At 50.4% G+C, this 26110-nt stretch overlaps 2 protein-coding genes across 4 annotated transcripts in view; one reads left to right on the forward strand and one right to left on the reverse strand.

Annotated features, from left to right (window-relative positions):
• Nucleotides 1-12252, forward strand: part of FHIP1A (FHF complex subunit HOOK interacting protein 1A) — a 100742-nt gene extending 88490 nt beyond the window's left edge. The window contains exons 9-11 of the mRNA XM_060095220.1: nucleotides 5677-5855; nucleotides 6141-6279; nucleotides 11999-12252. Of these exons, the coding sequence (XP_059951203.1) occupies nucleotides 5677-5855; nucleotides 6141-6279; nucleotides 11999-12252 (572 nt within the window). The remainder of the gene's footprint in view (nucleotides 1-5676; nucleotides 5856-6140; nucleotides 6280-11998) is intronic.
• A 3200-nt stretch (nucleotides 12253-15452) lies between these two features.
• GATB (glutamyl-tRNA amidotransferase subunit B) overlaps nucleotides 15453-26110 on the reverse strand; it is an 82399-nt gene continuing 71741 nt past the window's right edge. The window contains exons 12-15 of one of the 3 annotated variants that reach the window (XR_009534101.1): nucleotides 21481-21615; nucleotides 18792-20117; nucleotides 16052-16174; nucleotides 15453-15612 (exon numbers count right to left, since the gene is read on the reverse strand). Coding sequence is in view for 1 of the 3 variants with exons in the window: in XM_060116335.1 (XP_059972318.1) it covers nucleotides 19989-20117; nucleotides 21481-21615 (264 nt within the window). In the remaining 2 variants the exon portion in view is untranslated. Of the gene's footprint in view, nucleotides 15613-16051; nucleotides 16175-17856; nucleotides 20118-21480; nucleotides 21616-26110 lie in introns of those variants that run through there. The other 2 variants (XR_009534102.1, XM_060116335.1) reach the window with 2 other exon arrangements.

Genomic DNA, 26110 nt, shown 5'->3' on the forward strand with positions numbered 1-26110 from the left:
GTAGGAAAAGAAGATTGCTGTGTTCAGGAGGCCGGCAACCTGGGAAGAAGGTGGACTCGTGTCCAAAAGCCAATTCCCCACTGCCGATCAGGGGGCAAGAGCTTTTAAAGGGGAGCTTCAGGGGTGTATAGGCGGAGGGGGGCGCTCCCTGCAGAAACAGCACAGTGAGCTCTGACAGTCATCTTGAAATGAGTCACACAGTGGTCTGATCAGCATCCTCATCACGGTTGTTTTAAGTACAGTTAGTCTTCAGTTCCAGGGTTGGTTTGTTCCCATTTCTCGGAGGCCAGTTCTTAGAACTGCAGCAGCTTATGTCAGGTATGCAGTCAGGTCATCATGTAGTTCACTTCTTCCACCTGGTGAGGGTTTCAGTATCTACAAAACAGCTCAAAGGACATGGCTCAGAATATTTTCTACAGCCCTTGAGGAGGAACTAAAGGGCCTTGACTTTGTTTCATGGCTAGACTGTTATTATTTTGTCTTGCTTGACTATTTTCCTTTGCTTTTTTAGTTTCTCATTTCTCTGATTAAATTTATTCTTTGGCTAAAGTTTTCCTGCAGGCAAGAGGCAGGTGGAGGACATGGCAGGGGTGGGGGGAGGGGGTCTGTCCTGGGAAGGCCCCACAGGGTCCTGCTCTGTTACAAAATCTGAAATCTGCACATGGTGGTACAGAGGGACCTGGCACAGAGGAGGGGTCCTCAGGCTCAGGGACAGCTGGGGTGGGACCCCTGAATGGTGTTCAGTTAGAGGAGAGGGTCCTAAGGAGCCAACATCTCAGCGGGACAGACTGGCCTTGCAGTCACGCCTTGTGGGGACTCCTGGCTCTGGCGCTTCCAGCCATGTGGTCTTGGTGCCCTAACTCTGGGAGGACCAAATGAGATCCTGGCCTGGGGTGGTGGGCCGTGTCATTACTGTTATCACAGGCAGCCTCCAGCAGCCTCAGCTGAGGCTTGTCCTTCCCTGGCCAGCAGGGGGCAGCTCGGTGGGCGGAGATCATGCTCCCATCTCCTTGGATCACCCAAAATACACGAAGTCACAGCATCTTCGGGTCCAGCCAGGTAGGCTTAACGTGATCTCAAGGAGCTCTTCGGCCCTCCTCCAACTTTTATTCATCGGTTTACAGATGCCTGAAAATTTATTTAAATGGGGAGAAAGCTTTTTAATTCCACAATTAAAAGGCTTGAGGTTCTAGCCCAGATAACATTTCAGTGCGAATGGGTTTTAATTAAAATTCAATCAGTCAATCATAAGTAAAAAGGATTAGATAATCTGGCTCTTCCCAGTTGATAAGGGAAGAGGGAGGGGAGGGGGTGGGGGAGAGCTTGGTGGGAGGCAGAGGGCAGAGTAGCCCAGCTCAGTCCCAACTCTGCCCGAGGGCTGCGCCATTTACTCTCCCCCAGCAGGAATCCTAGCTTTGTCTGCAGTGTTCTCCGAGACATCAGGACTACCCACTGCTAATGAAGATTGTTCTTTAGAATGCCAGCCTATACAAGGAGCTTCATCCCTGGGCAATATGTAAATTGAGGAAATAAAGTATAGCTTAGGGCAAAAAAAAAAAAAAGCTAATACACCACCTATAAAATAACATCAATATTTTGAATATGATACACCTGAACACCGCCAAAACATAACCTGAGATTTGGATACATATAGGTAATTTAACAAAAACGTTGCCTGTTTCCTCCTTTGAAGCTTGTACACAGCTTCAGGAAACGTCTTTTCTCTTTCCACGTTTGTGAACTTTGTAGTGTCTAAACTTCTGAGTTTGTTCTGCAGCATTTGCTTAACTTCCCTCTCTCCATGGAATCCTGATTTCCACTGAAATGAATTTGCTTCTCAGCAAAATCAAAGCATTGCATTTCATTTATCTAATTAATGTTATTTATTCATGAAGTCAGCCATCTTTTATTGATCCCCTAATAGTTGGCAGGTTCTGTGCTAGGTACTAAGGACACAAAATGAAGGGATTTGTAGACGTTCAGAGGAGACGTCAATAAAGAACTATACCCTCTTATACCCTCTTAGTAGGAAATGTGTTATCAGTCATTGTATCCAAATCCTATGGGAGCCCAGTGTGGGGAGTGGGAAAGGCTTCACAGAGGAGGGGCACAGTGAACAGAAGCTCTGGGTAAAAGGAGCTGAGAATGACAGTCCAGGCAGAGGAAACAACAGGCAAGGAAAAGGAGCCTGATAGCACATGGGGGTAACAAGGCATGGGTCTTGGGGGGTAGAGAGGAAGCCACAAAATTGCTTGATGCCGGCCCAGGAGGGGCTTTGGGCCACGCTGAGGAATGGGGGCCTTGTGCTCCTGGCACTGAAGATGCCCTGGAATGATCAGAGTTGGCGAATGATGTGACCAGATCTGTGTTTGGAAAGGCCAGCCTTGGAGAGTGGGGAGAGAGCACTGGAGTGAGGAGAGGTTAGTGCCAGGAAGATCAAAGTAAGAGACTTGTCATCACATCAGGATTTGGAATGCACTAGTAATAATGTTTCTAGGAACATTTTCACAGCTGTGCTCACACGGATGTCCGGAGATGTGTACACAAAGATGTTCATTGCAGCATTGTTTATAATAGAAAAAGACTAGAAATAACCTATATGTCCACCAGTAGGGGACTGTTTTGCTCATGCAACACCCATGGCAACCAAATATCTTGTGAATGAATGAGACAGTTCTGTGTGTGCTGATGTGGGACGGTCTCTGGGGGCTGTTGTGCAGTGGAAAAGCAAGGGGCTGAACAGTGTGTAGACAGTGTTGTCATTTTATCATTTGTTTTTAAAAAAATACCAGGAGATACACATACACACACACACACACACACACACACCCTGGGAGGCAAGATAGTGTGTTGGTTAAGAGTCCTGGCACTGGAAACAGATGGTCTGAATTAAAATCGTGACTCCATTACTAACTGTGCACTTGGCATTCTGGTCACCTTTAAATGTGGATAAATAAATAACAAGCACACTTTGTAGGGTTGTTGTGAATATTTAAGTAAGTTGATACTTTAAGAGTGCTTAGAACACTGCCTGGCACATAATACGTGATTAATAAATGTTCTGAATGATAATTCAGTTATTAGTACTTACTACATATGTGAAACATTTCTGGAAGAATACACTTGGATCTGTTAACATGGGTTGCCTCCAGGGAAGAGGCCTGTTCTTTATATTCCTATAGTGCTTGAAGCAGCGAAATTTCAAATCATTTTAGTCTTTATTAAAATAGAAAAACCGTTGCTGAAGTCCAGACAAGAAATGAAGCGTCTCTGGCGTCAGGCAGTCTGGCAGGGGAGGTGGCGGTCCACGCTTGGGAGATGTTCCAGGGTGGACTCTGCAGAGCTGGGGTGCAGGGTGATGGCAGCTCCCCTTGGAGTCTGGGAGCTGGGGTGGGGGGCCACTGAGGCAGGGAAAAGCGGGCTTGCGGGGAGAGAAGGAAACGGCATAGTATTAGTTGTTCTGAAGATTCAGTATTTTATGGGTGCGGAATTTATCTGTCTTCCTGCAAGAAAAGGGGGAAAAAATACACCCTCCACCCCCCCCCCACACACACACCTGTAGCTTTCTGAATTGTAGCTGAGTTTTCTCGTTTTCAGCTGCTTGCCAGTTTCCCCTAGCAACTGCATTTTGCTAAGGAGGGTTTTTTTTTTTTTAAGTGCTAGAAAGCAACTAGGAATAAAACAGGAACTTGAAAGTGTTTAATATCTGTTTCTTACTGCACACGCCTAAGCAGCTGTAATTAAGGTTGTTAGTGGATGATAAGGACAATCTGCTGACCTTGACCTACTACTCTGTCGTTCAAGCGAGACAGTGACGATCCTCACTCTCACAGGGCGCGGGGGCGGGGGGGGCAGGCTGGGTTTTTCCCTCCCTCTCAGTAGTGATGGACTGTAGACTCTCTCCCCTGCCGCTGCACCGCGCAGCTTTCGTTTTTGTAGGATGGCCAGGTGAGGCCAGCTCTAGTCTGGGCCTATGGCAGAGAAGCTGAGGGCTCCACTAAGGAGACAGGTTTTAGAGGAGACTCTTCCCACCCAAGTATCACCTGATTCACCTGTCTCTACTCTGGAAGGAAATAGATGCTGAGCCCCAGGGACTGCGGGGAAAGCCCGGGTCTGGGGTGGAGGAGGGAGGCCAGCAGCAGCCTTCCCCGGTCTGCCTGGAAGACTAGAATCAAGAAGAGCTACCGGTGACATTTTCGGGGTTCTTGATGGAACCCCATCAAGGTGCTTTCAGAATGGGGTTCCAGTCCAGAGTTCCTGAATGTGTTTGGCAAACTCTCCCAGTTTTGTAAGCAAGGGCTCTCTATTCAAAGAATTCGTTGACCTCCTGTGTCATGGAAAGTGACTCAGGAGGTCTGCCCCTGACCCCCAAGGATGGGGACGTTGGGGCTAATCTCAACACACAAAGGGCAAGTGTCTCTTCTGAGTTCCCAGGCCCCTAAGAAGACATCCTCTGTGCTTGTGGCACCGGGAATATTGTCATTATCCTGTTACTTGCCGGTGTGGTTTGCTGTTCCCATTTCTTACAGCTTCTGCTTTCTTACAAAAAGGGTTTACCCTCTTCCGCTACCAAGGCTTCTGAATGAAGCATCTTGCGATGAAGTATGTTTTTGTTAAACTCATATTAATGTTGGTGAAATCTTCATAAGGCATGTTTATTTATCGAGGGTTATGTGCTTTTGTCATAAATATGCCATGGTTTAGTGACATCATCAATAGCTCCACTGGGGGAAATAGAAAATTCTCATTGATTTTGTTTAATGGACCACTTTTATGGTGAAAATGGAAAACATCTTCAAGTAGTTTTATTAATGCCAGATTTATTGTCTGGATTTTCCCTGTCTTCAGTGAACTCAAACAGAAAGCATATTATTTTTCTAGTGACCCAGATTAGTCAGTTTCTTTTTGCCTATTTTTTTTTTACAAACTGCTTTTATAATGATAGGGATTTTCTTGTTTAACGAACCTACGACACACCAAACTCCAGCTCCCCTAACGGAGTCCCTTCCCTCTCTCTCATCCCCACCTCCCCCTGAAAATTAAAGCATGGCTCTCAAATTACAGCCAAGCCCACCTTTACCTCTCATCTTCTCTTCTGGTTCTTCCACATTGTGACACTGACAAGACAGAGTCTTTCTCAGGTGCTTTTGGGGGATATAGACAGTCCCCCGTTCACAGTGCTGCTGTTTGGTAAACATAGTTGTATGTGTTTACTATTCTTTAACGACACGAAGATTTTTTTGTTACTAGAACTTTTGATGGCCTCTAATGTTTGCATGACGCCCTACAGCACGCAGCATCACGGGATGATGCATGCCATGTTTTTGAGCATTGGCAGCCCCAGGAGATACAGAAATAGTATGAAAAGTATATTTTGATTTTAAAAATTAAATTATTGGTCATCTGTTTTTTTTTTTAAAGGTCTATGATAATTTTCAAAGCATTAAAACTCCTCTGGGAGTCAAAACAAAATACTAGCTACCACGCCCGTGTTTCTGCTTTCTTTTTGTGGCGGTGGTGTGTCTTGTGGTTTGGTTTTGAGGCAGGAGGCGACGTGGCCGCGTCGGCTGCGCTTGTCTGAATTCGGTTCGCCCCCGTGGCCCCGGCGGCTCCTCGGTGTTCCGGAGAGATGGCCCGTGCCCCCAGCCGGCCCTGAAGCCTCGTGTCCTTCCACAGGCCCGTTCATCAGCGTGGTCCTGTCCAAGCTGGAGAACATGCTGGAGAACTCGCTGCACGTGAATTTGCTGCTCATCGGCATCATCACGCAGCTGGCCAGCTACCCGCAGCCCCTCTTGCGCTCCTTCCTGCTCAACACCAACATGGTCTTCCAGCCCAGCGTGCGCTCCCTCTACCAGGTACCGCCCCGCCCCTCCGCGCCCCGCCCCGCCGCGCCCCGTTCTCATTCATTTGCTCTCCTGCCCCTACTGTTACCTGTTACGCTGGTTGTGTTGATGTGTCTAGACAAACTGCGAAGCTTTAGAAGCTTCGCTTGGTTTGACGTTTCGAGAGGGCCTCCCCAGAACACCCAGGCAGTCAAAACCCTGTCGTTCCTGCGGCGGGGCCTCTGCCTGGCAGGTGTCCTGATGATGCAGGTGGAACTCTGTGCTGCAGCGTAGCGTCATTGGTGCTGCTTTTGACAGGTCCTCGCGTCTGTGAAGAACAAGATTGAGCAGTTCGCCTCGGGGGAGAGAGACTTCCCGGGCCTCCTCATGCAAGCACAGCAGTACCTGCTCTTCCGCGTGGACCTGTCCGGCCCGAGCCCCGAGGCACCCACCAAAGGTCAGCCGCTCCTCCCTTTCCCCCGGCTTCCCGACGTGGAGTCACAGGGGCTGCCTGAGCTCCTGGACCCTAAAAGCATCTAAATAGATTTCCTTCTTTTTTTGCGGTACGTGGGCCTCTCACTGTTGTGGCCTCTCCCGTTGCGGAGCACAGGCTCCGGACGCACAGGCTCAGCAGCCATGGCTCACGGGCCCAGCCGCTCCGCGGCATGTGGGATCTTCCCGGACCGGGGCACGAACCCGTGTCCCCTGCATCGGCAGGCGGACTCTCAACCACTGTGCCACCAGGGAAGCCCTAGATTTCCATTTTTAAGCAGCAGGGAGGAGCCTCCCCTGAGCGTCCTTAAACCCAAAGGAAAGTCTACCCTGCCCGCACCCGGCCCGGTCCCAGTTTGGAGGGTCTAGTGGGGCATTTGCTTTCCTGACCGAGAGTACTGCAGGGCAGGAGTGATGTGGGGACTGCCGCTAGAATAAATAACTTAGCACGTGTGGGCCAGAAGGAAGCGTTATGTGCACACCCTGAGCCGTTTTTTGGCCGGTCCTACCCTGAGGAGGGCATCCGTTCTCTTTATTATGTTTTCAGATACTCTCGGGCCCCAAATGAATGTGCTTTAGGCTCTGGAAGGTGAAAACCATTCCCTTGGAGCAAGAGCAGTAAAGTTTATGCACCCCTTAGCCGTCCTGAGGGCGCCTCCCGTCGGCTCAGGAGGCCTGGCCAAGTGGGCGTGGGGCGTGGGGTGGCCGCCGACCGGAGCCTGAGGACCCTGCCGGTGGCCAGGCCTGGGGACGGGGCTGCCTGGCCTCGGGTGGGCTCTGCTAGCGCAGGTTTGACGGCAGTTGTCTCCTGAGCTGTGGCTTCAGCCTTGGTGAGAGGGCAGACCAGGGAACGGCCCACATTGCGCTGGCTTTCGCTCATCTGCCCAGGACAAGCCAGGCTTCTTTGTGGCAGGTGAACAGTGAAGAGAGCAGGGCTCTTGGTCCGGGGCTAAAGCATGTGATCGGAAACACGATTTGGAGTGAGAGGCAGAAGTGTAACTCAGGGCAGTGTCAAACCTTTGAGGGAAGCTGAACAAACCCCAGCCCTGTGAAGGCATGACCTTGCCTCTGTGTAGCTGTTTGATCACGGTCACTTGGCCTCACTGGGCCTCATGCTCCCCGACTTTTTTTTTTTTTTAATTTAATTTTTATTTATTTATTTTTGGCTGCATTGGGTCTTCACTGCTGTGCGCGGACTTTCTCTAGTTGCATCGAGCGGGGGCCACCCTTTGTTGTGGTGCGAGGGCTTCTCATTCGGCGGCTTCTCTTGTCGCAGAGCACGGGCTCTAGGTGCGCGGGCTTCGGTAGCTGTGGTACGCGAGCTCAGTAGTTGTGGTGCACAGGCTTAGTTGCTCCGCGGCACGTGGGATCTTCCCGGACCAGGGCTCGAACCCGTGTCCCCTGCATTGGCAGGCGGATTCTTAACCACTGCGCCACCAGGGAAGTCCCTCCTCGACTCTTTAAGTGAAGGGTTTGTCTTCCATCTCTCGAGTCCTTTCTGGCTGTAGGACTCGGGGTGTGAGGGGCATTAGGACACCGCAAGGCACACTTTGAAAGAAAGGGGGGCCCTGTGCCACTGGTGAAATGAGGGCCAGCTTCTAGCCTTGGCCCTGGATGAGAGCAAGTGGGCCATCTCTGGAAGGGAGGAGTGCCCACGTCTGTGGGAAGGTGGCCTGCGGGCCCCACGTGGCCTCTCCTAGCCCCGTGGACAGTCGGCCTGTTGGCTTGAGCACAGGGGGCACGTTGTGTGACTCACCCTGCGAGAGACGGTGCCTCAGCTAGCTTTCGCGCATAACAGACCACCACAAAAAGCTCAGGGACTCAAGACAAAGCCATCACGTGTGCTCGTGAGTCTGTGTGGTTGCCCGGGTGGCCTGCTGGCCTGGGTGGGCATGGCTGATGCTGGTAAGACTTGCTCGGGGGCTGCCATCAGCGGGCGGCTGGGCATCTGAGGTGGCCCGGCTCACAGGGGTGGCTGCTGGCCGTGGTGATGGGGGTCCGTGTTTCTCGTCATCCAACAGGTTAGCCCTGGCTTGTCAGCTTCACGGCTGTAGGGTTGCAAGAGTGAGAGCAGGAGCACACGCAGTCCCTTGAGGCACCAGCTCGGGACTCCACCGGGTCGATTCTGCTGTATTCTGTTGGCCAAGCCACTGGTCAGCCCAGGTGCAGGAGTGGAGCAGACCCCCCCCCCCCTTGATGGGAAGAGCTGCAAGGGATTATGGCAGTTCTTGCAGGCTTCCAGACAGAAGGGGACTTGAGTCTCCCCACACTGCACTCTGGGCTTGGTCTTCACTTGTATCTTGCAGTTTGTAAAGTGCTTTCCCAGACAGTTTTACTTTTCAAACAGCACTGTGCAATGGGCAGGAAAGGTACTGTTAGCTTCATTTTCATAGAAGGAAGCTGAAGTTAGAGGCCCGGGTGGTCAGCCAGGATCACTAAGCCCCGGTGCCTACACACCCTGACCAGCCTCCTTGACTTACACGATCCAGGTGAGCATGCCTTGTGCCCTGTCCTGGCCTCAGACTGATGGTGGCGGCTGCCAGATACGTGCCCAGGGGGGTCTTGTTCCCACTGCGTAAGGTTGTCAATTAGGCAGCTGTGGGGGATGATTTCCAAGGTCTGTGACCCTCAGGGGACATTGACTTGTAGGAAGCTACTCTCGGGATAGAAGACTTCCGTTTGATGGAACTTTTCAGATTAACCTCCTAACTTCGTTCAGGTTAGCAAAGTGACACCCTCCCCTCAACTTCAAAAATCTCTCAACTCACAGAATGACGAAGGTCTCCGTCCCCTTGTACAAAGCTGAAGCCTCACGTGTGATGTGATTGTCTATAAATGAGATGAATCTGGGAGCCCTATTCTCACCGGGACACAGAGCAATGAGTGATTAGAATCCTGTGAGAGGCCACATACTGGGGTGTCCAGGTCCGTGCGCTGTGCGCCTTGTCTGATGCCGCTGACAGGGAGGTGAGGGGTAACGGATTTCTCTCCTCACTTCTCAAGTCTTCCCAGTAGTATCTTGAAAACCCTTTGTTGTGGCTTTTCAGACCCAGGGTAACATTTCAGGAAACCACTCCCGGTTCTGACGTTTCCGTAAACTTCCCTCCTCCCTGCCTCTGCTCCGGGCGCTGCAGCCGTGCCCTGGGCCCTTTTATGAGGGGCGCCCGCAGCCCGAGCTGCTCCATCACACAGGCCCTGGTGAAACGAGCCTAACGCTTCCAACAGAAGTCCGGGTGGACTTCCTGTGCCCCTGTCACATTGTCACTCTTGAGACTATTGGTCTCTGAGGCTCAGCTACTTGCTAGTCTTTTCATTTTCCCCTTAAACCACAGAGGTGGTATTTTCTAGTATTACCTGTATTCAGAGTCCTTTCACTGATCTCTAGTTCTAGAAGGGGGCCAGGTAGGTATTATCCCCATCTTGTGGAAAAGGAAACTGAGACGTTATATGATTAGCTAGTTGCCAGGTAGGGACCATAACTCGGGTCTCCTTGTTTTTGAGTTGAGTCTGACTCACGGAAGGGCCAGTCCTATGCTGACGGGACAGAAACCACCGCCAGGACTTCCCTGCTGGCCATCCGTCTCCTTCCCTGGGCGCCCGCCTGCCTTCATTAGGGAAGACAGCGTTGATTCTTAGATTCAAGCTGGGTAAATGAGCCTAAGCGATGACGCTTTTTAAATTCATGGATCGAGCTGGATAAGTGATCCGCAAAAGCCCTTTTGGGGGAAAAGAGGAGTGAATTTGAAAGAGGAAGACGGAGATGAGGAAATGAACCAGCTCCAGGAAGATCAGGTATAGGGAGGACCTGACGTTGGTCGGTCCCTTCCCTCGTTCATTCAGCAAATGTTTATTAGCTTCTTCTGTGGATGAGGAAGCGTGTTAGGGCCATGAAGGACACATCGTCTAGGGGCTCAGCTCTCAGAAACCTGAAAGTCTGGTAGAGGAGAAAGCACATAAACAGCAACGCAAGTCTGAAGGGCACTGCAAGCCCCAGTTGGTACATAAAATGAGTGGGAGCCTAGAGCAGGGGATCACTTCCAGGGCAGGAAACGGGAGTGGTCTGTAAAGTCAGTGACGGCTGCATTGACGGTGGTGTGATGGCTGACACGACCAAGAGGTCCTTGTGTACATTATACCTACTGACTCACTGAATCCTTACAGCCGTGAGATTTTGACAGATGAGGACCTTAAAGTACAGAGAGGTAAAGCAACTTGCCTGATGTCGCTCAGCTGATAAGTGGCAGAGTCTAAGCCTGGTGAGGTTTAGGTGTGCAGACACGGGCAAGGGAACGCCAGCTGGGGGAACCAGCACGAGCAGTGTGGCTCTGGGGCTGGTGCCCGGAGCGTCCCACCCCCCGAGGCATCAGCCCAGCTTTCTCGGTGACCCTCGCCGGGGGCCCTTTGGAGAGCCGGGTGCCGCAGTGCTGGAGGGCCGGGATGGAGGTACTCAGGCGTGGTCCCCAAGGGTGGCAGTGTCCTCAGGGAGGTCAACACTTCCGTCCTCACTCTGTTGTCAAGACATAGTGTGAGTTTCTGGTGAAAGGTAGCAGCAGATTCTCAACAACTTCTCCAGTTCTTTATGGCATGAACTGTGATAAGCTTTAATCGAAAAGGATATTTAAAGCAGTAAAGCGGAAGTTTTTTTTTTTTTTAACACTAAAGACGATAGTAGTGAGATGTGGAAAGTACTATAAATGTCAAGAATTTTTAGTACCACAGTTAAGCGACACTCTGAGAAGAGTGTTGAAAAATGGGACTGAATTCTAAAAAGCAGCCAAAATAATGAAGAGCTTGAATCTAATGATTTATAAGGAGTAATGAGTCTGTGTGAGTCGGGGGCGGAAGGCGGCATACATAAGTCCTGTCAGTGTGAAGGCTGGAGATCTCCAGGAATTAAATAGTTGGGAAGGGTGAACCATTTTAATTGGTAAAACTGATTTGATATGAAAATGCAAATCACTTGGGTATGCTGAAGTTTGGTTCATATCATCTTAGACCTACATTTTTGAAACTGAAATCGAAACTCCTGGAAACCTTCCTTGAATGGAAGGTCCAAGCCACTTGCTGCCACGAGCTGCCCACGGTGGCTGGAAGTCCTGGCCAGAGGGGCTGGGGGTCAGCAGGGAGCCCAGGAGGCCGGAGCCCAGGCTGCGGACGGCAGGGCGTGGTGTGTGTAACTCGGGTGGCCTCCTGCAGCTCTGCCGGGTGGTCAGGGTTCCGCTGGCAAAGGGCGGACGGTCACCCCGACCCTGGGAGGCCGGGAGAACAGGTGGAGCCCCTGAACGCTCCTAACTAACCATCGCAGTGACCTGTGTCCTCACTTGGTTGATGTGGCCGCAGGACGTGCCTGTTTCCCTCTCCCCCGTCGCCAGGCCCCGGGCGGGGAGGGTCCTTGATAAACCTGTATTCTTGCCACAGTGTCTACATGAAGGTCCTCCTACCGGATTTGGCATCAAACTCTCACGTCACATGCCCAGTGCTGGAGCTGATCTGGGCAGATCCATGTGTCTCAGAGTAGAGTGAGGCGGGGACTGGGGGTCGTGTCTTGAGACTCCAGTCAGAGCGGGAGCTGAACCCGCACGAGACACTCCACTCCACACACCCCCAACACACACACGTTCATTTAAGGGGTGGGCGGAAAGGGCTCTGGAGGATCACCATGGCCGTCTTCCTTCTAGTTTCAGATCCCGTTCAGGATGCCTCCAGGACAGGGAGCGGCCGGAGTTTCCTGGATGGCCCCCCACGAGTGCTTCAGCCCTTCCTGACGAACAGAGCCAAGGTGGCCGGGGCACCCCCCAGCCTGCCCCCGCCCCTGCGGGACAGCATGCTGGCGGCCGCCCTCTTCCCCGAGTTCCTGAAGGAGCTAGCTGCCTTGGCCCAGGAGCACTCCATTCTCTGCTGCAAGATCCTGGGCGACTCGGATGACAGCTACTGTTAGCTTTTCCTTTTCAAATAGAGGTTCTTGTTTCTTTAAGGTTTTAGTGTCTTGACTGAACGTTAAATGCGAAGCTGCTTACAGACACCTCTACTTTGAGACTTCCTGACGATACTTGATATGTGGGGAGGGGGTTTTGCTGGGCGCCTCCTCTCCCCAGCCGGATCTTCCCACCTTGTACCCCCTGGAATCTAAGTCTTGGCTCAGTTTTTCCTCCTCAGAGCTCTTGGTCCTTATCCTCCCATCCCTCGGAGTCACTCTGCTTGCGGCTTAGAGCACACCCAGCGAACACCGGGACGCGGTGATCTCTGGAGGTGCCCACCTCAGAAGGACCTTCAACAGCACGTAAGAACGCACACCTGCCCCTGTGGCCTCTGCGTCGTGGCTTCCGTCTTATAAAGAGAATGAAGATGGAGCCCTTTTTGCCTCCATCACACAAGCACACAGCATCCGTCCCTTTGCATTTTACTTCCAAGACTTGTATTCCGCCCAGCACGGGTTGCCTTACAGTGCAGGCAAATCCACTGGTCTCAGCTCTCTGCCTGGGAAGTCAGATGTAGTTGGAGAGAATCTGAAATGCAGGGAAACGTTTTTGTTGCTTGAGAGCTTTCCTTGCTCAGTGTATCATCACTACCTAAACACTGAAAATAGCCTTATTATAGTCAGATTTGCACAAAATGAACGATGCCTATGCAAAATGTTTCTTTGGCTTTTAGGACTTTGATCGGTGTGATGAACAAAGTGTGGTATATGCTTATGTAAGAAGACAACCATCATTATTTTTTTAAGTGTTTTATGAAACAAACTGGTTCATCTGTGAAACTGTCTCATAGTGGGTTTTTTTGGAGGGGTATGGTGTGGGGGAAAGGATAAGAGTAAACTAAATACAATCTGTACAAACCTTGGTAATTATTTTAAAATCTGTTTGCTCTTTCTAATATGTTGCACTTTGTAGAGAAACGGGAACTGTACAGCCACTTACGGAACCAGGATGTAAAGGCAAACAGGTCGCTGGGAGCCTGCTGGGGCTCACTCCACACAGGAACCCTGCCTTCTGAGTAATGGGGTTCATTACGAGGCCCCACCGTGATGTATTAGTGCTTCTCTGCTCTGCAGCCTGCTCTGCCGAGGGTAATTATACTTAGAGCCATGGTCTTCCTACCACAGAGAGAGGGGCAAACACACAAAATAATTAATTGTGGGCTAAAAAAGAACAGGACAATAAACGACTGATATTCATGGATATTAGATTCCACTCTCCTGTACTGTGGGCAGGTGAGAAGCATGTAAGCAGGATGACCCCCCCCCCCCCATGTTTGGAAGGAAATTGGAAGCCCCGGGTCTCTCTGTTCTTTCTGTGGGCATCTTGCTGGGCCCTGGGGGCAGTCACAGGGCTGGTGGTGGTGCCTCAGGAGCACTGGCTTGGTTTTTATCAATCAGGCCCTAGTACAGGAAGGGCGTGGAGGAGAGAAGCACATCTGAGACGCTGCAGGGCGGAGGCTGCCTTCTGTGTTTCAGGGATCTTGAAGCGAGTGAGCCAGTCCTGGAATGAAGCCTCAGGAGCTCTGGCCGGCGCTGGGTGGCTCTCAGGAGTCCAGCTTCGCGGTGCTTGCAAGTCTAGGCAAGGAACCAAAGATAGTGATTCGTTGTACATTTCTGACTTCAAACTTATCTGTCTTGAAAGATGGTTTGCCCGGCTGCGGTGCAGCAGCCAGAATGTACGAGGCCCAGCGGACGGGCCTGCTCTTGGCTTCCCGACATCCACTTGTATTTGCGTAAGTGTCTCTACTGGAAAAGTCAGTGGCTCAGAGATGGAGAGAGAGGAGCAGGAGACGAGTTTGAGCTGTAATGTAATGTAATGTATTATCCTCCAGCTTTGCTTTGCACAAGTATTTGTCTTCCAGTGTGGACTCACCAGGTATATAAGAAGCTAAAGTCACGTCTGAGAGCCATATTCTTCAGCTTTCTGGTATGATTTCCACGTCTCTCCGTTATCTGGTGATGGTGTCGATTCTTCTCCTTGAGTCCATGTTGCTCTATTATAGAAAACCACAGTTTCCTTTGTGGAAGGCATCATCTGGGAAAGAGTATTTTATTAAGTAGGTACTTATAAAAAAAAGTAGATTTGCTTTAAAGGAGGACAGCGATGACCGGTGTGGGGTGAGAGGCAGGAAAATTAACTACCTCCCACGGATGGGTGCTGGTAGCAAACACACATGACAACCCAACCTATTTGGAGGTGGACACTGGTTCAGGTTTCTGAAACCACGGCAGCCCTCCACCAGAGTACTGAGTCCAGCGTTTCTCAAAATGAAGTCATAAAATGGGCCTGGAAATATATTCTAGGGAACTTGTGAACCCATGCAGTTGAGGGGAACAGCCAGGTGGGTTAGGTTAAGGATGGTTCGGGGGTGGTGTGGACATGCGAGAGGGAACACAGCAGAAACCGGAAGCTAAAATGGGAGAAGAACAAATGCTGGGGGGTTTGGAGGAATGAACACTGATCGAGGCAGATAGGAAGATACTGAACAGCAGGGGGTGGCGATGGGAATTCCTTGATGGGAAAAATCTCGGTAATGAAGTAGAATGTTCTAGTCATAAAGTAATAGGTGACACCCTTAGAAATCTCTTTTGCGATGAGTTTGGGGAAGGATTTTGAACAATACTTGGCATGCTTGAAAATGTGCCAGTGTGTGGATGCCTTTGCGACACCCCCCCCCCACCCCAGGACTCAGTGGACACAGGCTTTGGTGCAGCCCCTGAGGTTGGCGTCGCTGTGTCGAGCCTGGTGGCCCCGGGCAGCGGAGGTGAGTCACGGGTTTCTGGAGCATCACATCCTTCACCTTGATTCATAACTCAGAGTCTGACGTAAAGTTCTAGGTGGAGTGGATTTTGTCCTTCAAAATATAGGAGAGCACTGGGATACTTAAAACTGATTTTTGGAAGTGCCCAAATGTTTAAAAACGTTTGTTTTAAAATTTTTAAAGCGACTCCAGGTTGAGTTTAGCCTAAAATACAGTTTTATGGAGTGAATTACAGAGTCCCAGACATGAAGTGGGAATGCTGGAGTAACCAATCAGAGATGTGGTTTTATTAGTAGGTACCTTCCTTTCCTTCCCCGGTATTTAGGGGAACTGTGAAATGGTCCCCATTTGACTTAGTAAAATACTTTGACGAGCTGGGGTTGGAATCGATGCCTCTGTCACGGGTAGGGAGGATGCATTCACTTCTTCCGCGGGTCCTCAGGGGTATCTTTTCCTCATCAAGTGGCTTTTACTTAGGTCTGATGCAGTTGATTTTCAGTCCATTAAGACATCCTGGCTCCAGGGTGTTGTCAGGAGAGCATCCTCTTATGAGTAGAATCTAGAGACAGGATACGTGACTGTTCAGGTTACCTGTTAATTTTGGGCAGCCCGTGGTACTCGGGGTTGAAAGTCGTTTTTGATGTCTTGGAATCAGCCTGGTTGCCAGGGTCAGTGTGGGTGAGTTTCCAGCTCAGAGGTTTGGGGTTGTGGGTAGGCTGCCTGTTCTGAACGTGGGTCAGTGTGCCTGGGCTGCTCTCCTTGGGAAGTGCGGCCCCGGCGGGGGTGGGACGTGTCACAGGTGTGACGGTGAATGTCTGCAGGGCACACCCAGCTCTCACGTAGGGATGGGTCAATGTAATTGCTAACTACCAGCCGTGTATTTACTGAAATGGCTGGCACGCTTGGCCATTTTTATGAGAAACACTTTATTGCGGGACAGCTATTACTGCATGTGGTACTTCGAGTCACTGGCCAGGCCGGGGTACTTTGTGGCTCACCTCGCGTCCCAGCCAGCCTTGCGGTATTAGCTCTTCCTGAACAGCAGCCCTCTGTAGCTGAGACCGTAACACTTTAAGTCGTTAAGAAGATATTCTCGGCCCCTTCTCGCTTCAGCCATCAGACTGTAAATCACACAACACTCATTCTCCATCAGATAACAGCTTAAGACAGAACACTGTCAAACTGGTTTATACTCCATTTCTTAAATCATGTCATGGAGGAAACATTTTAAGAAAATGGAGTTGACTTTTTTTTTCCTTTTTGAATGACCATCATAAACCTAACGCTTTCGAAAGAGCTCTCAAAAGACTAAGAATTGTTTTCGGGATAATTTTGCCTCAGTAAATCCTCTCTATGTTCAGGCGTTTATTAGGCCATTACTTGTTTTGGAGGACAGATCATCCTGGCAGCTCATTAACTGGATAAACGAGGGCTTCAGTGAAAGATTTTCGTTGAGGCTTTGTAGGGACCAGAGGGACAGGGGCAAAGTTCTTTGGCCTCCGCACTTGGAATCCTAAGACAGGGGCCGATTTTAGCTGGGAATGCCCCTCCCTGTCCTGTCATCATTGTGAATTTTGTTCCTGTCACCCACACAAGGAACAAGGCCGCCAGTAGGGTCTGCCTGCATGCGTTCCATACGTATCTCAGGCATCTTTGGGGAACCGTACATTTACTGTGTGCTTTCCGAACCTGACAAGGGTTATGGCAGCTCTTAGTCCAGATTATGCATTTCATGGAGCTGAGGCTGCAGAAGTCTGTGCTTCTTAGGGCAGCAGCTGACTTTTTACTGGGACAAGTCTAGAAAAGGCCCACCTATAATGAGGTACCATTTTGCCCTGCAGATATTTTAAAAGATTATTTGGTGTTGACAATATTACTCAAATGATTTTTGCTAAGACGTCTGACTAAGGGAGACAACAGAGAGGATTTCAATCAGCGCTTTCCATCTCACCATCGGGGGTCCGCTCTGTTCACAAATAATCCACAAATGCAAGTTGTCTAAAATCTGCTGAAGAGGCATGGCAGCCATTTCCACGCTGCTTTTGGTGGTGGGTAAATAACATGGCCTTTCATATAGATCTAGTGGTTTTTTTCAAATAGTCCTATGTAGAATCCTTGAAATGATGTGGCTAAATTCAATAGACAGGAAAAATACAATATGGATTGTGGGTCCTGGCCGTAAGCTATATATCGAACTAACCAACCAACGCAAAGCTCTAGGAGAGTGTTTACTTGAAAACAATTCATAGCCTTCTTCCAGATTAGCCATAATTACCAAAAAGAAGGGAGGGAGGGAGCTCAGCTAAAAACATCCTTAACTTGGTATAAATAATGACAAGTTTTTTCCCCTGGGTTGTCTACATCTTAAAAGATGGGAACAGAAGTTCACCTTGATGCGTAAGCCTGGACAGAGTCAAGAAGTTCCTTCCTAGACCCAGAGTTTAAAAGCCTAGTGGATGGCAGCACCCACCCCTCATACAGAGGGACTTCCACAAAAGGTTGTCCATTAATTTTGCTTTATAAACTTAGTGAACTTTTGCTAAAAACGGATCCTGTGCCAGGTAGCACGCCGAGTGCTGCGGCCGCCGCCCCTCCCCTCCCCCCAGAACCAGCCGACCAACCAACCTCCTCCTCAAGCCACAGGGCACCCGGGGGAGCCAGTCTTCCAGCACGTTGCCCTCCCAGCCTCCAGGTGTGTGGGCTCCAATGACAAATGGCACTGGCTTCCCCTGTGGCGCCAACTCATACATTTCAATGAGATTTCCCCCTGAATAGCAAACAGAACCAGACTAAATTCACACTCATGCAAAAATGTATTTAAAGTTGTATTGCACTTAAGCCCAGTTACAAGTAGAGCCATACTTTGTGAATTTCTTAGGGTGTTAGATACGCATATATTTTGAATATCTAGTCAGGTTCCAGGTAAGATATCTGAGCTGTGCTCTGATATGTTTTTTTCTTTCTATGAGCAGTTATAACAACACAATCTCATTTTAAGGATTTCAGAAGTGGGCGTTCAAGACAACAAGCAATTGTCAGAGCTGGATGACAGTTAGCATTTTAAAGATCAAGTGCTTTTTCGTGTGCTGAGGTAACTGGTTTATAACATTGTATGTTTCACGTGTGTAACATTATATTTTGACTTCTCCATACACTACAGTGTATTCACCATCAAAGGCTGAGTTTCTGTCTGCCACCATATAGTTGACCCCCTTTACCCATTTCGCCCTCCCTCTACCCCCGACCCCCAGCAATGGCATTCTTCTCCTGAAATGATCAGTCCGTAAGACGGTTTACATATGACGTGATACTGTTGGTAAATGGCCTCCATCTGGCCGTCTCCGCCCCTCCCAGACCCCACTTAAGTAAGCCCTTGATTTAAAATGGTCTGGAAACATCGTCCGGTGCTTTCTGTAAGGGTTGATGACCAAGAAGCCAGAACTTTGGTGAGAATGGAGTTTGTAAAACAAAACTGAATCTTATCATTTCTTACAAAATCATGATCCCACCAGATTCCAGACTCAAGAGCCATGGGGTGGGGGGGTGGGGACTGGCTCTGCCTTTCTCTCTCGAAAAGAGGTTTGATGAAAATATTTTACTGTCAGGCCCAGGAGTTTTCAGTACTGCAACGGGATGCGTGAGGGGCACGCAGCTTCCTGGGTGATGTAACGTACCGTATTCTCTTAACACTTCTAAGTCACTCATTTTTTAAAAAGTTAGTTTTTAAAAAAACCTTACCTCTTCATGCTTGTCTGAAATAAGCCAGATGACTGGTCCCTGCTTTTCTGGCTGGGACGAGGGGCAGTCCTCAGGGAAGTCCTGAGCGATCGTCTACAACCAGGAACCACGAGCTGCTAAGTTGGTGACTCTTCTCCGGGTCCCCAGCTGCCACTGGAGCACCGTTCATGACGGAAATGTTTGTACTCTTCTTAGTACAAGAGAGAATTCAGTGTCAAATCAGGGCCTCCAGTGATTTTCTTTTATGTCACAGTTTATTTGACATGTGCTTTTAAAAAACAGCACTTGCAAAACTGGCCTTTAGTGTTGTGAGTCAGAGGTAACAAAGGCGTGCAGTGAACAAAGGGGTGCCCAAGTGCGACACAGAAATAGTATTATTGCCATGAGAACAGAGGTGAGGGCAATGCAGCCTCCATGGACTACTGTTAACTGTACCACAGTTACCATTAAAGGTCAAGATTTTGATTTACTAGCTTACCATCTTATTCTTTCCAGGCAAAACAAATCAGTTTAATGTTACAGCTTTTTTTTCACCTTTTAAAACTTTTTGGTCTGAGGGTGGGGATGGGGGTTTGTCCACTGCACAATCTTTGATGTAAGTTAATTTTTTATGTGATGTTTCAGTATAAATTTTATTCATTAAATTTATTTGAAAACTTCTGTTGTCTTTTTTACCAAAAAAAAAAAAAAAAACAAAAAAACATTTATTCTCAGACCTCTGCCTTCTGGGATCCCTGGGCATTGAATGGGCAACATCACTTTTACTCAGTGATGGGAGAATACAGCTAATTCTTGGTACTAAGACTAATGAGAGCGCCTGAAACAAAATACTGCATCCAGATCACGGCCTCTCTTCATCATCGCTAATCCCCAGCACCTGGAACAACGCCCGGCCCTTAGCATGTGCTTAAAAATATTTGTTGAGGGACCTGCGGAATGAAACGTTTTCCTAGGGTGGTGACAGTATCTGAAGCAGCATGTGGCACTGAGCTCGGCGTCACTGTGCACTAGGACGTGCTGTTTCTCACCACTGCTGCACCTCCCCCGGAAGCGTGTGATGTCGCTGAAGCAACGGCACCAGGCCTGGTCTGCGTGGAGGTGGCACCTCAAGGCGCAGGTCGGGTGAGGCGTCTGGCTGGGGCCTAGGACGTCAGCGCACAGGCTCCAGCCCGGCCGTGGCAGGGGGACCTGAACCCGTCACGACGACAGCTGCCTCTCCAGCACCTCCCTTATCACCTTTGGATCTGCTCGGCTGAGAGTCGCTCTTCGGACCAACCCAATCAGTTTGTTTATGGCCCTGGGGTTTCCCTTCTTTACATCTGTGACCTTTAAAGACAAATTATTTTAGAGGAGAAAACAGAGGCTCTCGCCTAAAAATCTTAAATCAAGTTTACGTTTATGGAAACTTAAATTCAGTTTCTTTTTTTCTGTATTAGATCTAGAATGAGAAAAGGAAAAAGGGGAGGCGGTGACCTTCGGAGGAGGTTTCTGGGCTCCTGGCAAAGGAGGTGTCTGCTACCCCGTCTCCTGATTAGAAGGGAATGAGGAGGACTGTGACGTGTCACAGCTGAGGAGCTGGTGCACAGGACCCGGGTGCCGGATCGTGAAGCCCCCTGACCCTCCGGGGGGCTCAGCGGGCTCTCCTCCCCCCACTCCCTGCCAAGAAGCTCGTTTGCTAGAAGACAAAGCCACGAGATGGCAACGCTCCCCGAGCATCTTGGTTGGGGAGAGCCTGGCTGGCAGGCTGGAAGGGCCGGGTCAGGGGGCGCTGAGTGCCTGTCACACAGCCACCGCGTGAGGGCCACCCGCCCGACGTCCTGCTTCTGATCGGCAACAGCGTCTGCGAGTATCTGCACGCGGTGCTGCATTCTGAGTCTGAAACTCAGTGTGTCTTTATCAGTCACTCCAGATGAGGCTGGAAGATGGAGATTGCCGAGACCCTGCACAGGCTCATTGTCCTCATCGAGAGCTCCTTACAGAGCTGTTAGTGGCCCCGCAAGCTGATGGGTAGGTGGTATCATTCTGAAAGGGATGCGAGCAATTTTTCTCCCCACCGAAAAATATCTCTGGACAATATGATTAGACTTGGGGAGGGAGGGATGCTCCTTATTTTAGCTCTTCTATTTTGTTCTACGCTCAGAACACAGAATGACTTGATTTCCAGCTATGTTCCTGTCAAGGATTTTCTCCGTAATTTACAAATAATTTTCCCTTCTGCCTTTCTTCCCGGCTCTCAAAGGCACGGAACTGAAGTGTTTCCCTGTCTCTGCCCCTGTGCACTGCTGCCTGCTGCTTCCTGATAGAGAGGTCCTCTTACAAAGCGGAGCTCGGCAACCTTGGGAGAGGGCCGCAGGCCTGGGAGGTCGAAACTTGCTAACACCCCCCTTCAACCGAACCTCCATGAGATTAAGCTCCAGGGGGGAATTTTCCTTCTAGGAAAAGCTGTATTTTTCCAATAGTCACCTCATTTCATCTCTTGATTCTAGCTTAAAACTGACAAAAATAACTGGGGGATTATTGATGAAACCGGGCCAACCATTATTAGGAAGCACCGCTGGGCTGCAAGGGGGAGAATCAGAGGGGCTCCTGGCTGAGTCCTCAGGTGGCCCCGGCCCTGGGCCTCTGCCGGCGACCCCCTGCCCACCTGCCACTGCGCGTGAAGACCCCCTTCCCCCGAGGGGCTAAGTACCACTTGAGGATGTGCCTCCAGCGTGGAGCGGCAGAGCTGCTCCAGCGCCTCTGCATCCTGCATCAGTTCAAGCTTCTTTTCTGCAACAATCTGTGCCGGCGTCTTGCCCTTACTCCTCCACAGTTCCTCAAACACCTGCGGGCGGAGAGGGGCGGGGTCAGCTCTCTGCCAGCTCCACTTGCTGGGGTGCAAGAGCAGTCAGTGGATCCCCAGCTGCATGCAGACACACCCGGGGCCTCCCCGCGCTGAGCTGCGCCCTCAGAACAGAGCCCGAGACCCTGCCAGTGGAGACGCTGGTGGAGACGGGTCGTCCCCACTCGCCGACTCCAAGGGCGCAGCAGGGAGGGCGGGGAGTGTGAGAAGATGATCACTCACAGGGCCCCTGCTGACGGGAGTGCCACTGAATTAATTAATTGCGGTGACATGTTGGTGAAGGATGGGGCCACACGGGCTGCAAGAGGGAACCACTGCGCTTAGAGGGGGTCATGAAAACTTGGCCTCTGCTGGGAAACGGGAGTTTTTTTGGGGAGGGGGCGAGAGAGGGGCCCATAATGAAGATACAGAATGGAAAATGACGAAAAACATAAATCACAATCCTTAGGGCCCAAGGCTTACCACATCCATCCCCACAGGTGGATGTGGCCCCGAACCTGGCTAGGATAATTAGCAGTTGACGGTGTGGGTATTTTTCTACTTAAAAAGATAACCAATTCCCAAACTTAATAAAGTTAGAAAAAAGGAAGACATTTGTAAAGAAGGGGTGACCCAGGGCAGTTTTCCACGGTGCCTGTTTCTCTAGTGTGAGCTGGAAGGGGAGGGGATCCCCGTCTCAGCCAGCAGTCGGCACTGAGCACTTTCCAGCCAGGAGCCCCTCTGCCCGGAGCAGTGTGCCTTCAGCTCGGCTGTCAGGCGCCCACGGTGACCGTGGCCCACAGGCGTCTCTGGGGCATCCTTCCGAAAGCGCGCCTACAGGGCACACACTGGCGACCACCACACAGCCCTGGCCACGTACGCAGACCTGTCCCGCTCTTAGAAAAATACTGAACATAAGTGCCTCCAACTCAATTCTTCAAATGTGTATTCAGCCGACAATGAGAAAGGCATTGAGGAGAGAGGGGCACACAGTGGGTAAGAACCTCCCCTGCTCTCAGCGGACGTACTGATGGCGCACCCACAGCACAGGAACCGGAGAACAGACAATGTGTGATGCGGATAAGACTCAGCGTCTGAAGAGCTTCTCTGCCCCCTTTCCCTGATAGATTTATTTCTCTTGAATAAGACTTACAATTTTAAAACATTGTTCCTAATTATAAAATTCAATACGTGTTCACTGTAGAAAAAAAGGGAGGAAATACAGAAAAGACAAAGAGAAATCTTACCCGATTCCCATCCCCTCAAGGTGACCAATGTTAGTATTCTGGTATACTGGTATAAGAAAACCTTCCATGGTTTTCTTTCTGTTTTGTAACATAACTGTGATCACAGCACATATACAATTTGTAACCTGCTTCTGTTTCACTGATTACAGAAGTACTTTCTTGTATTAACAAAAAAATCTAATATTCATCATGATTTACTTAAATGACCCCCCACTGGTGGATTTTGACCAGTGTTTATTTTGTTCATCTGCAGAGTCTCCTAAAAAAGTTTCTAGTTGAAAATGTCCAACATTCAGGAAGAGAGAATGGAGATCTCAAGAGAGATCAGATCCCTAGCTTATAACAGAAATCACCTGCAAGAGTGATTTATGAGAATCTACGCAGCAACTCTCTACAGGAAAGCCTGGCAGGGGTGGACGCTGCTTGCAGCCCAGGCCTGGGAGGAGCTGAACGCCTGGCGGTCATAGGCCCCTGCAGCCACTGTGGCTGAAAGTGCAGAGCTGAGCTGGCCGCCCAGGGGTCAGCCTTTGCCTGACACCCAATACAGCTGGGACCCGACAGGCCCAAACACTGGTTGGATCTGCTTGGGCCCAAATCACAAGAATAAAGGCAACTGAGGCAGGCAGGGACCAAAGGCCGAACCACACCTTCCAGAAGGAAAAGCAGGACGAGGCTGGGACGATGCTTCGACACGCGGAGAGGCTGGCTGCTCCCTGGGAGAGTGGGGAGGGGTACCAAGGAGTGACCTAGGGAAGCACACCTCAGCAGCCTCCAGGAGCAAATGCCCGGTGGCTGCACGGTTCTCCCACTCCCAGAGTGACACGTCAGCTTACTCACTTCCCAAATTAGCACCCCTGGGCTGACACAGTGGATTCCGGAATCCAATCCTCTGCTTGTTCCTATTTAAGGCACAGATTGTGCCCTCCTGGCTGTAGCCCAGCAGGGCGGGAGCCACTAAAGGGGGCCCGGCCGCCTCCAGGCCAGACTCTGCGGCCTCCCCGGGCCTCCTGGCTGCAGACATCGTGGCTCTGTGCTTGCCAGCCTCGTGCTGCGGCATAAATCCTCAGCTTTTGTCTGTGTTTAATCACCACCCTGGGAAGTGCTATCGAAGTACAATTGTTTCTGGCCAGGCGTGCAGCTCCCAGGCCTGCTACTGCTCACCCAAGATGGACCACATCACAAGGGGGTCCTGGTGCAGGGCCGGTCATCTGGGTTAATAAATGGCCACCAGGGCTTCCCTGGTGGCGCAGTGGTTGAGAGTCCGCCTGCCGATGCAGGGGACGCGGGTTCGTGCCCCGGTCCGGGAGGATCCCGCATGGCGTGGAGCGGCTGGGCCCGTGAGCCATGGCTGCTGAGCCTGCGCGTCCGGAGCCTGTGCTCCGTAATGGGAGAGGCCACGACGGTGAGAGGCCCACGTACCGCAAAAAATAAAAAAAATAATAAAAAAATAAATGGCCACCGGGGTTGGGAGTACTGCAAGCTGGGGACCCCCGATCACACCCCGACCACCGAAGCCGGCTCTGACGCATGGGGCGGAAACTCAGGCTTCAGTTCTTGGCGACCGAGCACACGCCCTCCTAACTACTAGCCAACCATTTCTCTAGCTAGAGCTATTTTTAAAGAATCTTGAGGGAAGGACAGGAGGAGAGCACACAGGCTGCTGGCCTGTCCCTGCCTGTGTGGGGCTTCCGGGGTCCGAGGGTGGCGGAAAGACCGGAGAGGCGGGGAGGGACGGACAGACAGACAGACAGAGAGGGGCCCCTCTGGGCAAAGGCACGTATCGTGAAAGCTCATTCTTCTAGAAAGGCACAGACATCAATCTAGGCCCTTAAGAGAAGCAGGGCACGGGAATATGTGCAAAGAACTGGCGCACTAAAAGGGAGAAAAAGACATCAAATCATTCGTAAGTTTTACTGCACGACGTAACATTTTCTACATTAAAAGGTTTTTGGTGATTTCTGTTTAAAGTAGGCCCCAAAGTAGACAAGAGGAAATTGCTTAAATGGCACATTCGCGTGTTATAATTCGACTTCCATCTCTGTGGAATCCCAGTCCAGCCTGGTCCCACAGGAAGCACTAGAGGGACAATCCTTGGGAGACGGTGGACCGTCTGCACCTACTCCAGGCTCGCACAGAGGACACACGTAGGCATCTGGGGTGATTTCCCCTGGGGCCTGGCTGGCCAGCAATCTGGACAACGCCCGGGGCCTCCGAGTCCCCAGAGGCTCAGGACCCTGGCATGCTAGCTGCAGGGGTGTTGTGATTCTGCAGGTGGGAGTGTGGTGTGCCCTGTCCTTGGCGAGGGGAGGAGACGGGGGCTCCTTCATTAGACAGAACCGGATCCTGTGAGAGGAGCCCGGGTGCTTTTGTCTACAGTTACCAGGAGGTTTGCTCAGGGTGATAACCTTTGAGTTTCTGTTTCTGAAAGACAGGGCTACCTCACGGCAGCAACCTCTTAACTCCGCTGGGGCCCAGGGAGCTGAGGGGATGAGGTCTGTAAACCTCAGAAGCACTGTTGGGACACCTCGGGGGAAGGTGCAGTGAAATGTGTCAGGGATGAAAATAATGGACAATCATGGAAGGGAGAGCCGGATGGCAAGAGGTGGATTAATAATAAATTAGACGTAAAGTGGGAGAGTCTTTGGAGTTCAGAACGTTCTCAGGGCAGGATGACTCTTTCTGCGTATCTGTCATCCTTAGGAGTCATTTTCTCAGTCAACGTGCTTTCTCATCTCCTGGTTATTCAGTCACTAGTAGGACCTCTTCCAGTTCTGTCAGAGGAAACACCAGTAACCAGTGGAACCAGAGTCGTTCTGTCTCACAGGGTTTCTAAAGCCTAAGGCCTACTTGGATTCCTCTGTCAGATTCAGTAAAAATTAATTATAACACATTTATGTGTCACATTTTACAGTAGACTCTAAAAATAAAAAGGACGCTCAATGTAATTAGTCATCAGGGAAATGCAAATCAATTCACCATGAGCTACTACTTCACACCTACTAGGATGACAACCATCAAAAAGCAGGACAATTACAAGGGCTGGCGGGGATGTGGAGAAACTGGAACCCTCACACACTGCTGACGGGACTGTAAAATGGTGCAGCCCATTTGGAAAACAGTCCGGCAGGTCCTCAAAATGTTCAACATACAATTACCACATGACCCAGAGATTCCATTCCTATAGGTACAGCCCCAAGAGATTTGAAAACATATGCGCCAACAAAACCCTGTACATATGTGTTCAAAGCAGC

The sequence above is a fragment of the Mesoplodon densirostris genome, chromosome 1, assembly GCF_025265405.1.
Source record: "Mesoplodon densirostris isolate mMesDen1 chromosome 1, mMesDen1 primary haplotype, whole genome shotgun sequence".
NCBI lineage: Eukaryota > Metazoa > Chordata > Mammalia > Artiodactyla > Ziphiidae > Mesoplodon > Mesoplodon densirostris.